Raw genomic sequence first — 16,980 nt, forward strand, 5'->3', positions numbered from 1 at the left:
CAGAAAGTGCCTGGAGTCAGACAGGCTTGGTTTGCATCCAGACTCTGCTACAGTGTCCTACCAGCTTTGACATATTAACGTCTCTGAATCTCAGAAATGGTGATAATGATCCCTGCCCCTCAGGGTCACTCCGAGGATGAAATGAGATGCTGCAAGTAAACGGCTGGCCCATGGCAAGTATTTAGCTAAGATTTATGGCCCCCAGCCCCACGTGAATCCCAGAAGTCATTGTTATTCCTTATAAATATGTATGGACTTTAAAGCTCATATATAATTCTTCATAAAAATGGATGAATCATAAGTCCTCTATTTGCACAGTTATTTGATTGTCTCTCCCCCTGGATTACAAGCTCCACAAGGAGAGAGGTACTTCCTGTTTTTCCTTCTGGCCTAAATGGTAAGGAGCACATCACACATGGTTTGGGCTTCACTATTATTTGCTGCAGGAACGACAGGCATCCTTAGTGAGAACTCACTAACGCGGTCTAAGTGTGCTGCCTTTGGGTGACAGGCTTGAGGTGTACACGTGGCTGCAGAGACCCTCAAGAAAGGATGGTGTCTGCTCCTTTGACCAGCGCTCCCAAATACCCACATAAGATGTTTGAACATCCTCATGCTCCTCCAATCAAATCTGCTCTCGCTCCAGCGCCAGCATACGAGGGAAAACTGTTAAGTGACTCAGCAGTTGATTTCACTACTTTTATGCTCTTTAGATGTACAAGTTTCCAACATATCATCTACTATTTATCACTGAAAATGCACAGTCAGGCAGCTTCACAACAGAATGAGGAGAGTTTATGGGTTAGCCTTGAAAATGAATGGCCACTTACAGAACAAAATTTTTGTGTGAAAATACGTTCCCAGTTCCAAATGACTAGCTCATGAATGAACTTTTGAAACCCAAACCCATTTGTCCAGGCTGTCTACAACATACTGATGGCTACTATGAAAGTTTTACCTTTATAATGCCATTAAGTCAAAAAAATGTAATGTAAAGTAACGTATTTTGTACCCTTCCTTCCTTCTCTCATCCCCCCCTTCCTCCTTCTTTTTCTTTTCCCATGTTTCCCAAACACAGTTTTTTTTTTTTTTTTTAAAAATCCTCTATGTTCCAAGCTTTACCGGTAGAAGAAGCTCCAGAAGTGTTGAGACCGTGACTCACCTCATTGTAATTCCCCTTGTAGGATTTATGGAAAAGGAATGAAATCCAAGAAAATAAAATAAAACTTTAAAAATCCCACAGACAACTAAAAATCCATTTTGTAAGAAATAGAATTATATAAAAGATTTATATTTTGTTTCATATAACTCAGAGGAAACCCATAGCCCCCATGAACTGCCATCTCTAATTAGTTACAGACCATTTAAATTCATAAATATTTTCAAAGATTAATGATAATTGACACATGCATTATGCTTTTACTCATCTAAGTAATGTTAATATTGATTCATTTTTCCTAGAATCTTGGGATGGTGCCAGTATTTTATCTCAGGAGAAACCAAGGCACCAACCCATAGTGGTTAAGCTGATCTGGTTATGCCCGTTCACCCAGGTTTGTCTCTTTGCTGTATGCGCCATTCAACTCTGCTCCAGCCATCACCATGGTGACTTCCCTCTTTGCGGCCTTCCATCAACCACTTTCATTGAACCCCAAGACAGCCTAGAGACCAGTGAATTCAAGGACCCTCAAAGTTGGCTGTGCCTCAGAACCATGTAAGGGAGCATTAAAAAGAAAATACAGATGGTGCACGAGCCTGAATCAACCAACATTGATCGATTGGTCTCTGAGCATGAGATCTGGCCCAACCCGGCTGACCAACATTAGTGCAACGTTACTGACATGGAAGGAGGAAAGCATTATTCAGCCCTCTACAAATGGAGTTGTTTTTAAAGGGAAAGAAGAGTTTTCAGAGGGGATCTGTGATGGTTAATTTTACATGTCACCTTGACTGGACCACAGAGTGCACAGGTATTTAGTTATATAACATGATTCTGGTTGTGTCTCTCAGGGTGTTCCGGGATGAGATTAACATATGAATCAGTAGGCTGGGTAAAGCAGATTATCCTTCCCAGTGGGTGGGCCTCATCCAAACCCACTGAAGGCCTAAAAAGGAGAGAAGGCTGAGTGAGGGAGAATTTGCTGTCTCTGCCAGGCGGTCTTGGGGTTGAGACACTGGTCTTCTTCTGCCTTTGGACTCAGATGTGGACTAGAACCTACACCATCTGCTCTTCTGGTTCTCGGGCCTTTGGACTTGGACTGAAACTACAGGACTGGCTCTCCTGGGTCTCTAGCTTGTTGGCTTCAGATCCTGGGACTTCTCAGCCTCCACGATTACGTGAGCCAAGACCTTATTGTACACTTTACACACATCCTATTGATTCTGTTCCTCTGGAGAACCCTGACCAGTACAGGATCACATTTCTTTCAACTGTGTGTTCTACTATAAGTACATATGAAGGTACACAGAAAAGATTTGAGAGAGATTTTGCAATGATAAGTCATGAAAGCAAAGAGGACAAAGTGCCATCATGTTAGAATAAAGGTCGAGAAGGTCCCTACCTTTTGAGAGAAGGCCCTTGTTCAATTGAAGGGTGCCAAGTGGGAATGCAGAATAAATACATTTCTCATAAGAAAATGCTTTACATTCTATTCACATACACATGACTAATCTCGCATGATTCTAAGAAACAGGATGGTGAGATTGTGAACATAGCTTAATGGTGAAGGTATTATCTGACTATACAGAATAATGATAAGCCCCCTACTTCCTCAGATCTAAAATGTTTACTGAAAAGATAAATGAAAAATGTCACCAGGAGGAGAAAGGTAGTGCTGCATGCTGAAGTCAGCAAGACAAGAAGGACACAAGGATCCCCAGGGTGTCAAAAGCTTCTCTTTTTCATTTTGTCTCTCAGTTCCTGTGGTCTGTGATCTATGACATTGAACGCCAGAAGTCAGGCGTTCCTTATGGTTGATATTCCCTGCTGCATTTCCCCCTTTTTATCATTCTTTCTCCAGTCTTTTTTTTTTTTTTTAATTCCTACTTTAAGAAGTTGAAAGATGTTTTAGGAAGCACCTTAAAAATCAGCTATGTTAATATGAGAGAGCTCTAGATTAGGGATAAGTGCTATTTGGGAAATAATATTCTCCATTTAAAAACACTTAAAGGGGGAAAAAAGTGTAATACTGCAATTTAAAGCAAACCACCCTAAGTACAGACAGATAAAGAAAACAGGATAAGATAAAGGAATCTTTCTGAGTTTCCAAGGCCAGAACTTTTCAAGTGAACTTTCCAAATACTGGCAACTGGGGAGGAAAAATAAAAAATCACAAGCAAATAATCTACAGTATGACATGTAGCAAAATCTAATGAAAAATCACCAAATTTGACTTCAGTATAAACTGCTGCATGTAAAAACTGTTCTGCAAATATGTAACTGGTTTTAACATGTTACTGTATGAAATGTGAACAGTGTTGCAATGATTATATTCTATAATTTAGACTTTAGTTTAGTTGCATGGCTTACTTATGTAACTCTACAGAATGATGAGTCTGGAAGGCTTGAGCTTATAAGGAAAAAGTGCCTTCATTTTTAGTGATTCCAATTTATACTCACAGAAATATCAAATTACTTATTGAAAAATCCCAGATGAAGTAAGAAGGAATGTTCTGGGAAGTTGCTGTTGACAGTAATGTTGCCCTGATCTTATAGATGTATGTTTCCCAGGATTACTTAGTGAGGATTATCAGCATTTTAAAAATGAGACTGGCCAGAGGTCTTTTACAGTCTCTTCAGAGAGCTCTAGAGGAACTGAATGGTCTTCTTCTTCTTCTTCTTTTTTTCTTAATAAGTATAGAATCAGATTTTGTGTAAAAATCTGAGAACTGGCTTTAGAGAAGTAAGGAAGACTGAAGAGAATTGAGAATGAATTAAGAGAAATGACTTGTTCCCCATGTCCTTCCAGCATCCCACCTAGATGGCCCTGACCTTGGACTGTCACAACTGCCCCATGATGGTGGAAGCGAGGTCACAGGAAGAGAAGCTGAGGGGGACCGTTCTAAGTCATACCAGTCCAAGAGCCTGATCACTGACTTCCAAGTAAGGTAAAAGCACAGCTTCATTATCCAGATCGTGAAATGTCAGCCAACTTCGCCAGCACGAGAAGTGCAATCAAAAGGGGACATTGTGCACCAACGTAAACACATCACTCAGTCAAACAGAAAACCGTACAGCGCCGATGGAGGTCAACATCGATGAACATTTTTAAACAACTACGACAGATTACTGTATGGGTGTGCACACCAAGATAAAAGAAATGTTCCCTGCCTGGAGTCTAAATCTGATGAAATGGAATCATATCAACTGGGCAGTTAAGCACAGAGAATTACTTCTTCCTACCACCTTTTCTTTATCTGTGAAGTGCATCTTCACCCTCTTTGCAGCTTTCCCTCCATTTTAAGCTCCCATCTCCCCACTTACAATTGGACCCTTTGAGCATCTTCCTTTCCTTCAGCAAATGTTTGAAAAAAAGAAAAAAAGCACCTAAGAGAAACAACAGTGGGACGCCAATTTTCACCATTACCTAATTTTTCCAACCTGTTAAAAAGTGCAACTAATAAAATCGAGAAGGAGTATTGTTCCTTGTGTATGTTAAACCCTCATGGTAAACCAAGACCAAATGAAGGGGCCGAGTTTTGACAATGTGGCAAATACCCTTCTGGAAATGACTGGTGAAATGGCACTCCTGGAAGGCCCATATTTCACTAACTTGGCAAAGCTCCGTTTCAAGGTCATTTCCAAATGCTCGTCTTGTGCAGAGCAGCGTGTGTGGAGCAGCACTAGCATGGCACCAGGTCAATCCATTAGTCATTGCTGGAGTGAGCCTTCTGTGGAGAGGCAGGCTGCTTCAGAGTCAGATGGGCTTTAGAAAAGCATGCCAAGAAAATTTTAAGATTTGAAATGTTACAGAAAAGAAGGTCACAGCATCTTTTAATTGCCTACTATCCTTGCAGACAGTGGCTTTTTATATTTTCATGCAAATATTACATATCTACCCAGTGTGAAAACTGGGTTAAAATATGTGGTAAGTGAGTTTGTGCATATGTCTTCAATTGAGTGCAGTGCTGAGTGCCAAACTTGGACCACGCTGATCAGACTGTAGTTCTGTGTGAAAGCCTGCAGTGGTGGAATCCAGTTGCTATAGCTGCAAATTAAACAAATAAATGAGACACCATGGAATGCAGCAAAATATCTGTGGTCTGATTAGTTCATATTTGCCATATGTGTGAATATTAACAGTCAAATTCTGAGTTTAAGCGAAGTTCTTTTCAAGAAGTGCAACAGAGCGTAAATGCTTAAAAATAAACAAGATCTGAAGTCCATGTCAAAGGATAAATATTTTACATTTTATATGAGCTTTTAAGGAATTTCATTAACTTTTTATGTTAGGAGTATATATGAATTCTGTGTTGCTAAAAACACAAGATTTCCACCCAGGTGTCTTCCCTTGAAGCTTTAGACAGAATTTGACACTAATTTGTTACTTATTATATGATAATAATTTAAAATCATTAGCTAAGGGGTTTTCATTTTATTTTATTTTATCTTACTTTACCTTATCTCACCCTATCCTGTTTTAGAGGACTTACATTTATTGGTCCTACTACGTGGCAAGCACTGTGCTATGGACTTCCATGGCTACAATCTCATAGTTCTCACAATGAGTGGTAAACTTTCCTCTGTGGGACTCAGTACAGAAATTTAAAAAGACTGTCGAGCTGAGAATTCTGTTTTGTACTAGCCTCTTAAATCACGTACACTAAACTGTTTTCCCAGAACAATAAAAGCAGAGAAAGCTACAGAGGTCACTTGGTTCGGTCCCCCTTCTAGGTGGCTCTCAGGTCTGCATCCATTAAACTTTTGATGTACAGAAATGGGGTGGCTTTTTTTTTTAGTTGACCTGGGGTAAGAAACAGAATGGAGCAAAAAAGACATTCTGTGGTGTGAGCAGTCATGGCAGCAGGGAGGTGTAGAAAGGAATGCTTATTAACATCAGTCATTTGGTCCTAACACGTTTATATGGTGACAATGTGAACAGCAGTGCTTGGACATACAAGACAATTAGATATATTACTGGGTCACGTGAATTAACGTGTTAACGTATTTGATAAGGACGAGAGAGTTTGCATTAAGGGGAAACATTTCCACCAATCAGGGCTAATCCTTACACTTAGGTTAAAACACACCTTAATTAGATCATTAAGTGCAAGCTCATTTTCTGAATACGGATATGGCAGAATGATGGGGGAAAAAATCACTCTTGCTGAAATGAAAAGGAAAAAAAATCTAAAATGCCAGGAATGTTTACTAGCATCTTGAAATACGTTTGTGAAATACAGTGACGACTTTTGGTCCTCATCTCCACCCTCTTGGTATTGAACCCAGGACCTCGTGCACACCGGGCACACGCTCTACCACTGAGCTATACTCCCAACCCCCGACAATTCATGTTTCAAGGCATCTCTTTAACTTGATGTAAAAGCTCCAGGGAGGGAGTCCCTGGGCACAGCAAGGGCCATAGGGTCGGGCAGCTCAGCAGGCATTTCACTCCTCATGAGTCCACTCGCAAGGGTGAGCTTGGACAAGGGGAAATCATTTTCAGTAGCAGTGTTACAGCTGTCCTCTCTTCCCTTCTGCCACCACATGTCATCTGTATCTAAACAGCTGTCCTGACCTTACAAATCAACCATCCTCTCTAAGCGCAGTTACCACGTGGTTAAAATTTACTGCTCTGAAAAATCAGTTCTTTTGTTACTGACTTTACCCAGAGTGTTGTCTCCAAAGCAGCTTCAACTCAGTGGCACAAACTTAAGCACCAGGATTCAAAACAAAGAATACATCACTTTATTAAATCTCCATCTATCCATTCAATGATCCTCCCATTCTTAGTATCGCAGCTTCCCCAGGGCCCGTCCCATAATCACACTGTGCTTAACAAGGTGGAATTCACTAGGAAGACATCGAAGGGTCTTGTATTTTGTGTATAAAAAACAAAAATAACAGCAACTTTAAATCTTAGCTTGACCACACACCGGTCAGGAAAGGACGATGTGTAAGTTTTAGTGTAGTGCATAATGTAAAGGCCAAAAAAGTTAACGGAAGCTTGGACAACACTGATCAGCAAAGACGATGGCTAAAGCACTTTGCTGTGCACTTGCCAAGTCATATGAAACTGGAAAAACAAATCGAGACAAGCGGAAGCCTGGCTGGGGAGACTGAATGTGATGGGAAAGGCTTGGGTACCATTTCCTCAATAAACGTTGGCTGAGGGGGCACTAAATGCCAGGGACTATGCTAGGATTTGGAGGAAAGTATGAAAAAAAGTTGCAGTCCTTTACGGCTTCATAGCCGACTGGAGGAATAAACCAGTAAATAAATAGTAACCAAACAATGCCATGAGAGAAACCACAGGTGTATGAACAAAGTGTTCTGAGTGCAGTGAAAGGGGACCCACTCAGATGCCTAGGTCTCTGGACCGCTTCACTCATAGGTGGTGTCTGAGAAAGAAATGTAGAAAGGGGCCATCAGAACATCAGTTCTTCTAGAAAAGTATCTGAGGCAGCAATGTGGAGAGAGGTCTGGTGAGGAGACCTGGGAGGCAGAGAGATGAACTGAGCTTGTTGCCTCAACTTCAGTTGAGTGAGGATGAAGCGTTGAACTGAAGCAAGGATGGTGGCGGTAAGGAGGCTGGGGCAGACTTGGCAGCATCTCTGGAGGTATAAACATAATACGGCTTGTCAACTAACTGTGCAGGGTGTGGTAGAAAGAGAAACTTTTGGATGCACCCTGCCTTTATTGAGAAGACAATGCAAGATGAGTTACAAGATTTAGAGGAGGGGTTAGTGAGTTTGTTTCAACATGTTTATGTTAAGTTTATAGTGTTTCAATATGTTTATCTCAAGGTCCTTGTGTCAAACGCAGAGTGTGATGCCCCAGGGGAAGTTGGACCAGGAAGTACAGACTTGGGAACACCCGTGTAGGGCAGAGATTAAAGTCATGAGGGAGAGTGAGATCCTCTTGGAAGGGAACACGAGGAGAAGAAATAAAACTGATGCTTCAGTCCTGAGTGGATGAAAGGGCTGGGCAGATTTGGACTCAAAAAGAACAGAAGACTCAGTTCGTCCTGAGTCTTTCCTAAGGGGTCCTGAAGACCCCTTGGTCTTGGTCCACTGTTTGAAGCTCCCTCGCTAGCGATGCTTAAGCAGAGACTGAGAGGGAATTTGCCAGGATATTGTTCAGGTGATTTAAGTATCATATGATCTTTCGAGTCACTTCCCAAGTCTAAGAGTCTGGGATTCTGTGCCTCTATGATAGAAAATGCAGCTTTTTTCCACTTCACTTTCTTTGGCAGCGATCACTGATGCTTGCTGAGGCTGGAGCTTCAATTAAAAGGGAACTGGAAAGGATATAGGGATGGACTTCTGCCAAGGAGTTAGGTCTGTGGCTAATGAATGATCTGTCTGTGGTAGTAAAGAAGGAAGCCAGTTCCTAGGACAATACCTTCCTGCCTGTCCCCACCACATCCCTCCCCCCAACTATGGAGAGCTAAGGGCAAATGAATGGGAACCATATGAATGAAGTTTACTCTACATATCTATGAATTTAAGGATTAGGGGTAAAAAAACTTGAATAAACCACACTTTGGGTTTTGCTGACCCCAAAATATCTGAATATAATTTATAGACGTTTTGATGAACTCACGCTACTGCTGGGCCTGCTCATCGCAAGAAAAAGGGCAGAGTGTAAGCCAAATAATATTAGCCTTGAATTCTACCCTTGCATGGAAAATCAGTTCTACAAAGGAATTTGCGATGGCAGGAAAATGCTTTAAAAAGCTATCATCTGACCACTACCCTAGAGAAAAAATTACTAATACTCAGATAAAATAACCAATATATGGAAGAGCTTTTCAATAGACTTTGATCCAGGCTATTATTTATCCGGCTTGTAGCTCCTAGATGTTCCAAGGACCCGTGGTGTGTTCTTTGGACATCAGTGTTGGCCTTTTTCAGGCAGGAATAGCAATATAAAGCGATAAAGCCCTCTGGGGCGGGTAGCAGGCCCTGCAGGCAGGGTTTGGCTGCAACGGAGCTGAATTTGAAGAGTGAAGTAAAATACAAGTTAGGAAAGAAGTAAATGGTTTGGGGTTGCATTCTCTGTCAACAATTATGGAAGGAAAGAGAGAAAGTGGTAAAAAAAAAAAAAAGGGAAAACATGGACATAGAATATTGGTAAAATCAATTCGTTCATACAACAAATTAGGAACTGTTCTAGGTGCTTGGCATAAATCACTAACTGAAACAAAAGATCCCTGCCCTTTTGGAAATTATATTCCAGCAGAGGGAAATGGACAGTAAGCCATGAATACAACATATAAATGAAAGCATACCACATGTCAAGGGCAGTAAGTGCCAGCAGGGTAAGGGGACTTTGGGGGCACGAGGGTAGTTGCAGTGCCGAACAGGCTGCTCAGAGTAAGCCTTACTGAGAAGGTGAGACTGAGCAAAGATTTGAAGGAGGTGATGAAGGGAGTCAAGCAGGTCTCTGGGAGAGAGCATTCCGAGACAAGCAGGGTGCTTGGTGGGTTCAAGGAACAGTAAAGATGCAGCTCAGTCTACTAACATCTATCAATTCATGAAATGATTACAGAGTACCTACAATATGCCAGGCACTACGCCAGGCGCTGGCATAGTAAACAATTAATCCCCGACCCTCAAGAAGCTATGAAGGAGACACGGCATAAAACCTGCGTGGTTTGACCTTGACGTTGTGCCTTTCACCCTGGGGCATTTTTGACTCCCTTTCCTCCAGTCTCCCTCCTTCCCATCTCTTATTGGAGCTCTCTCTTTTCTGCAGCCATTTCTCTTCTCACCATGACATTACCTCCTTTCTCTTCCTCTTCTCCCTTATCTTTTCCCCTTTTCCATTCTAGCCTTTCTCTATCTCCCCCTTCTTTCCAGTTCTCTCAGTCTTTCTTGCTTCTTTCAGGGTTTTTTTTTTCTTTATCTTTGATTTTATATACTTTAAAAATGTAGTGTTTTTGGCATTTATCCTGGTTGGTATTCTCTGAGCTTCCTGGATCTGTGCTCTGGGGTCTGAGACCTAATTTGAGGGAAATTCTTGTTCATATTTCTTCTGTTTCTTTATCTTTCTTCTTCTGGCAATCCCACCATGCATCTGTTACACCTTTAGTAGTTATTCCACAGTCCTTGGATATCTGTTCAATTTTTTTCAGTCTTTGTTCTCTTTGCTTTTAAGTTTTTTGAGGATTCTATTGATACATCTTCTAACTCAGAGATTCTTTCCTCAGCTGTGTTTAGTCTACTAATAAACCCATCAAAGGCATTCTTCATTTCTGTTACAGGGTTTTTTATTGCCAGCGTTTCTTTGGGGTTCTTTCTTAGGATTTTCATGTCTCTGCTTACATGGCCCATCTGTTCTTGTATGCTATCTACTTTATCCATTAGAACCCTTAGCATATTAATCATAGTTGTTCTAAATTCCCAGTCTGGGAATTCCAATATTCCTCCCGTGTCTGGTTCTCATGCTTGCTCTGTTTCTCTTGATTGTATTTGTTGCATTCTGGTACGACTTGTGATTTTTTTTTTCTTGATAGCTGGACATGATGTACCGAGTAGAAGGAACTGCTATAAAAGTCCTTTAGTAATGTGGTGGTGAGGCGTCAGGGGAGGAGAAGTGTTCTATAGTCCGATGATCAGGACTCAGTCTTTCAGTGAGACTGTGCTTCTGGACTATGAACTTCCCAAGTGTTTCTCAGGCTTTTCCCCCCTCCCTTAGGTAGGACAGGAAGGCCCGAGCCAGCGGGAGTTGGGTGTGTCCCTCCCCCTAGGTTAGTTAGGCTCTGATGGTACCCCAGCAGGTAAGCTCTGGTTAGCTAGTCTCACCTGAGGGCAGGCTTTGTCAAGAGGTGAGTGTTCTGGTGTATTTCAAAGTGGTTCCTTTACTCCTCCTTCTGCTGGAAGCCTGAGGGGATGCTTCTCTGATAGTTACTACAGGAATCTGGTAAACCTCCTGCAGGTAAATCTCACAATATTGTGGGAACCTTTTTCATGACTGGGTCACCCTGGATTTTTTTCACTCTCAGACTGTCCTCACTGAGCCTCCTATAATCCGTCAGTTGCAGTTCAGGTTTCCCTCCCTGGTATTGGTTCCCGTAGTGGTTTCTGCTCAAGAGACTATGCTCCAGTTAAGTTATTATTCTCTGGACTTGCTGGGCTGTCTCTTGAACCTTGGGGAAGTGGTTTGTTCTATGTTCTCCCTTCTCATATGGATCCAAGAAGAGTTGTTGATTTTTCAATCTGTTCAGCTTTTTACTTGTTATGACGGAGCTGCACCTTCTAAGCTCTGCATATGTGGAACTGGAAAACCCTCTCCATCTCTCTACCTCACAAAATTGTTCAAAGGTTTGTCAAATATCATTTAAAAAATACATTATCTCCAATTTACAATGTTTCTGGGTGAAATAATAAATAAGAAAGAAAATTTGCAACAGCTAAAATGAAATACATTAAAATTGATTACTGAGTTAAAGAGATGGAATCAAATCTGTATGTCAAAATTTAGATTGACAATATCTAACACAGGAGAACTGGACTTGGCAGAACTAATGATCACAAATAAAAATCCACAGTGGAAGAAGCTACGATCAGCTAAACTGGATATGAAAAAAGCTTCCACATGACAACAGTATGCAGTAATTCTGAAGAGTCCGCCTCACCGTGGATGCAGCTCTCCGCCTTGTTCTTTGGGGTCTTATTTGTTTTCTTCGGAAGGTCCACTGGGAGCCCTAGAAAGAGGTTCTCAAGAAATTTCTGACCTCTGTTCCCATCTTACGTTTATTTTTGAAAATTTCCAAATACCATCTAGTTACTTTAGAATATATTGGGAAAATCAAGAAAGGTCAGTTTTTTCATATGAAAAAGAAGGTGTTCTTTCAACCAAGAGCTTATTTTATGAAATATCCAATATCAGGGTGGCACAGACTCCATGGGTCGTGAAATGCGTAATCTTTGTATCCCAGAAATGGAAAATTTCCATAAATTGCATGATTTACCAAAGGAATAATGTCAAATCTGAGTTCCTGCAAAACCAATGATCATCCAAGCAGTTTTTAATGCCTTCTCTTCGGAGAAAGACAGATACACGAAAACTTTAGTAATTACCAGATGTCAAAATAATGTTGAACAGGATAAAGATTTGCCTAAATTAAGGTTCTCTTGAGGATCGGTTACATATCACAAGAACAACTGACGAATCAAACATGAAAGGTAGAATTTATTTTTTCCTCTCCTGATAAATTATATGAGGAATGAGTAATTCCTGCTGTGATTATAAGAACATCGAGGTCATGTCTGCTTAAAGATCTGCGGGATAATAATAATATCCTAACCTTCTGCAGTGCTTGGCATTCTCAAAGCACTTTGTAAACATTAATTAGGTCTTCAATAAGCTAAGAGACTGTCTTATTTTTGGTTTTTCCTGTTACAGCATCACTGAGAGATTGCAGTCTTTCTAGAGTTTAAATATTTATTTATTTATTTATTGCTTTTAATGTGTATTTACTCCATTGACAACGCTTTAAAATTATAATCAGCAGAAGAGAAAGGTTCATGGCTCTACTTTTGCAACCAAGAAACAAGCCAGAATAACAACAGTACTTCTCCTTGTCCAAGTGAACACAGCCTACTGGGGACACTCTTTTGGTTTGGGAAACTGTTTTCCTGCCTACCGTCATCCACTTCAAACATGCCCTTTCCACCCATTAAAACCGCATGTCTTTTTCTCATCCCGTAGCCACACAGTGCCTAGCAGGGTGCTTTGCATGTGATAAGTTTTCAATAAATGCCTGCTAGATTGAATTAAACTAAAGCTTAGCCCCTATATGTGGCAGCCATGCAGAATCCTACCACCACTGTCTGTGACCACTCTCATTACATTTGGGAAACTCTTGAGTTATTTGCTGATATCACCTCTGTTTTTCTTTTGTCTGTTTATTGGTGGACTGAGGATAAAAGGTGGTAAAGGAAATGAATGTAAACGTGACATTCTTCCAAGTTTCAAAAGCAAATACAAGAACATCCTTTTTATTATCAACACTTAGTAAATTCCTAGTGGGCATCGTGGGCTGTTGGAGTTGCTGGGAACACAAAGATAAACAGGGCTACAAGGATGGAATGATTTTTGATTTTGGATATTGAACTGACTCCATTTAAATGTGCTACACTTTATGTGTTTATATTTTTAATTGTAATAAATTAGAATTCTTTGTGTGTGTGTGTGTGTGCTATTTCAATAGAGCTTAGAGATGACTATTTTAATGGAACCTAGTGGTTACACAGCAAGGGTGTATCACTCTTCTATTTACCCGGTTCCTCTGCTTCTCTGCAAATAAATTCTAGGATTGCTTGCTGAGAGAAAAGAGGAAGACGATGGAAAGGAAGAGATAGATTTTTTTTTCCCTTTAGTTATAATCATGTCTAACTTTTGGCAACGTTAGTGTCAATCAAAATTGAAACCCCTGTGAACTTCAGCTCCTGTGAGTTTTCTCTCATGGCTGTTTGAATGTTGCAAATTCAAGACTGACTTGATGGTTCCTCTGAAATGATGCCACAGTTAACTCATGCACTGCAGTTCAGTTCTGTGGTTCAGGGCTCTGGATCCCTAGAAATTATGTTGCACTTCCTCAAAAATGAATGTGATTCTATGCATAAGAACAGGGTGCATTCTCTCTTGGGATTCCTGTAGTTGTAAGATCTAAGCAGGCAATAATAGCAAATAAGCCTAGAGGGTCAGAAACCATTTGCTGAAATATCTGAAAGTTACCAATTGAACTAGAAAGTATTGAATAAAATATCTTCTATCCTCCTACATCATTAGATATATTTTCATAAAACAAAATTAAAAAATACGATTGGATGAGTAGTAAAGTAAAAATACACAGACATATAAAGTATAAATAGTTCACATAATATAAATATAAATATTCCAAATTTTTACTTTCTTGGCTTCATTTCAGCAAATTCACTAAATATGTTTTTATAATGGAAAGTCTTACAAAATTTGAGATCTGCTGATAGTATTTAACCTAAAACATCAGTTAACTAAAATGCAATTATAATCAAAGTGCACACAATTTGAGTATCTTCATTAAAATATGAACATTAAATAAATGTAAAAATGTCAATAAATCATTTTAATATTTTTATAATTAGATATTCAAAAATATCTATTAAAATTAAAAGCAAATGCAAATTATAATTATTATTAGACTTTTAAATAAAATTTAAATAAAGCTGAAAATGTTGATTTAATTTTTTGATATTTCATAAATCTTATTATACATTAAGAAATTAAGCTATTCATGATTCCAATATTTAATGTTCATATTTTAACTGTCAGTCTAAAGAATCAACATCATTTTTTTACACACGTTGCATTTAAAGCTTCATATATACATACTTCATGTAATGCAAATTGTTTAATATTGCAAAATATTCTTCAGCCACCAAATGCAACTTCCTTGTTAGTAATTCTGGAACCATAAATTGGAACCCGGAAAAAAGCAAAAAAATGATCATTCAGCTCCTCGAAGAGACACAATTCATTGTGAAAGAATGTACTGAGCTCATATTATCTGAAAGGATCTGACACATTCATTACTTTATCTTTTCCCTTTCCTAAATATTTGTGTCACTCAACTCCTCCTTGCATTTCTAAGTAGAGTTTTTCTCCAAGAGCGGGAATTTTAACCCATCAAAATGAATCAAGGGAAATTCAGGAGAGTCTAGTTGCAGTTCTAATGGCTGCAGACGTGCTTAATAAACCATTCCTTCAAAACGTGAAACAGCACGAGGATCTGCAAAGACTGTGATTTATTCTCTGGCCTGAAGGTAACATAGCACCATTGAGGGATGTAGACAATAGGCCAGATCGTCAAGGATTGTTCTTCTACCGCACGTGATGCAATCCTTTGTTCTCACCTAAGGCCCTTCTGGTGTCAGGAACTTTCTAAGCCTCGGTTTCCTCATCAGTAAAAAGGATAATCATTTCTTGTTCATAGCACCATTGGGCAAATTAAATTACAGAGCCTGGCACATAGTAGATTCTCAAAAAATAGTAGCTTTTCGTATTAACTGGCAAAGAATTATGAAAAACTGGCTGTACTGCATTATTCATCAATCTAATAAACATTGACTGGTCCCCCTATATGCCGGGTGGCTGGGCAGAGACTCGGGATTTGAAGGTTGCAGTCTTGCACTAGACACCCAACACTTTTGTGGGGGATACTGACGTGCACGATGGCGATGTGGAAGTGTCATGCCAGCACAACCAGCGGAAGGGCAACCCTGCGGGAGTCGGGGAAGGCTTCTTAAAGCAGATGTTACACAAGCCAACAGATGAGCAAGAGCTTCCCAGTGCAGAACGGGAAGGAACTGGGGGCAGAGGATTGCAAAGACTTGGGAGTTATGAAAGCATTTCCACATTCAAGAAAGGTAAGATGTTGGAAAGGGGCAGAGCAACCATGCCAGACCCCTTAGAAGACTGAATCCAACTGACAAGCCCCCACTGATCTGTTTGTAACTAGACCTGAGATGTCATGTTAATCTTCGCACAGTGTGGCTCTAATTGGACTCAAGGAAAATTCCAGTTCTCTGAGATGTGCCACTTCTGACGAATAGGCTTACAAAAGGCTTGATTAAAGCCCCTCAGTACGGTAATACTTGTTTGTCACTATACTCCACTTCTCTTTTAAAATGTACCAAAACTGGGGGCAAAATGAAAACTGTTATTTTGGACCTCAGATGCGTGATTTCCAGCTCTTCATTCCCCTATAATTTCTGTGATGGGCTGCCCTGTTTACTAGGAGCACCCGGGGACATAGTCTAAAAACGGCTGTAACCAGAAAATGCAGGCTTCTTAATTAATAACAAAACAGTGCTCAATTCCAGAGGTGGAGAGGGAAGGCGACACAAAATTTCTCTGCAGAAAATAACATCTTCAGATCTTGTCAAGTGATGTGCAAACCAGCCAACGTATTTAATTTGAAACTTGTGACGGTAGCACCATGGCTAAAGCATCTGAAAGGATTAGACGGAGAAGAAGGAAAAAACCTAGTAGCAGCTGCAGGCAAATACCCTGGGATGGGCAGAACCAACAAGGTGGACCACCACGCTGCTATGGACACCCCCAGTGCCTGCAGCAGCTCCCCTAAGGAAAGTAACAGCCCTGCTGCTCCTCTGGGAGAAACTCTACAAGCACAATGGTTACTTGCAACATAGTCTCACTGATGAGAAGTGAAGGAGGGTGTCCAGAGTTGTGCAGGTGGGAATCAATCCTTAGTCTCCAATAGGGGATAAGCCATTGAATGTCACAGAGATTACATCCATCCAGGAATGAGCCCATTGTACTGTACCAAACACCACTGGCACCTCTTATAAACTATAGATTCAGCTACTGCATAGTTTCAATGGTGACTCAATTTCATGGGAAGATTTTTTTTCATTTACATACAGTTTTCTTCTCGAATTATAATCTCTCATTATAATCTTCCAACATCTCAGAACTACTGAGCTAGATTCTACAAACAGCCTGCATTAGAAAACAGCTCTTACGTAGAATTTTTTTTTTTAATAAAAGAAAATCGTTTGTTTTAGTGCACTTACCATTCCATGATTCAGCCACCCTGGGATAAAATTATCAAGCAACTTCGGGTAAATCATCTCTCTGTCATAGGCATAAATGATCCAGAACACCGCTACCACGAACTGGAAGGGAAAAGAAATCCTTTATTTCAAATGCACCAACAGTCCACAACATACAATTTGTTGTGAAAGAACCCAACAAAATTGTAATCTGAAATGAAAGACCAATCAATAAGCCAGCTAATAACTGGAAAG

At 40.2% G+C, this 16,980-nt stretch overlaps 1 protein-coding gene across 3 annotated transcripts in view; it reads right to left on the minus strand.

Annotated features, from left to right (window-relative positions):
- The window catches only part of AIG1 (androgen induced 1), a 220,018-nt gene that overhangs the window by 122,773 nt on the left and 80,265 nt on the right, over window positions 1-16,980 (minus strand). For all 3 annotated transcript variants that reach the window (XR_006728587.2, XM_074368246.1, XM_010965657.3), the window contains one exon: window positions 16,747-16,848. Coding sequence is in view for 2 of the 3 variants with exons in the window: in XM_074368246.1 (XP_074224347.1) it covers window positions 16,747-16,848 (102 nt within the window). In the remaining variant the exon portion in view is untranslated. The remainder of the gene's footprint in view (window positions 1-16,746; window positions 16,849-16,980) is intronic.

Source organism: Camelus bactrianus, chromosome 8 (assembly GCF_048773025.1).
Source record: "Camelus bactrianus isolate YW-2024 breed Bactrian camel chromosome 8, ASM4877302v1, whole genome shotgun sequence".
In the NCBI taxonomy this organism is placed as follows: Eukaryota; Metazoa; Chordata; class Mammalia; order Artiodactyla; family Camelidae; genus Camelus; species Camelus bactrianus.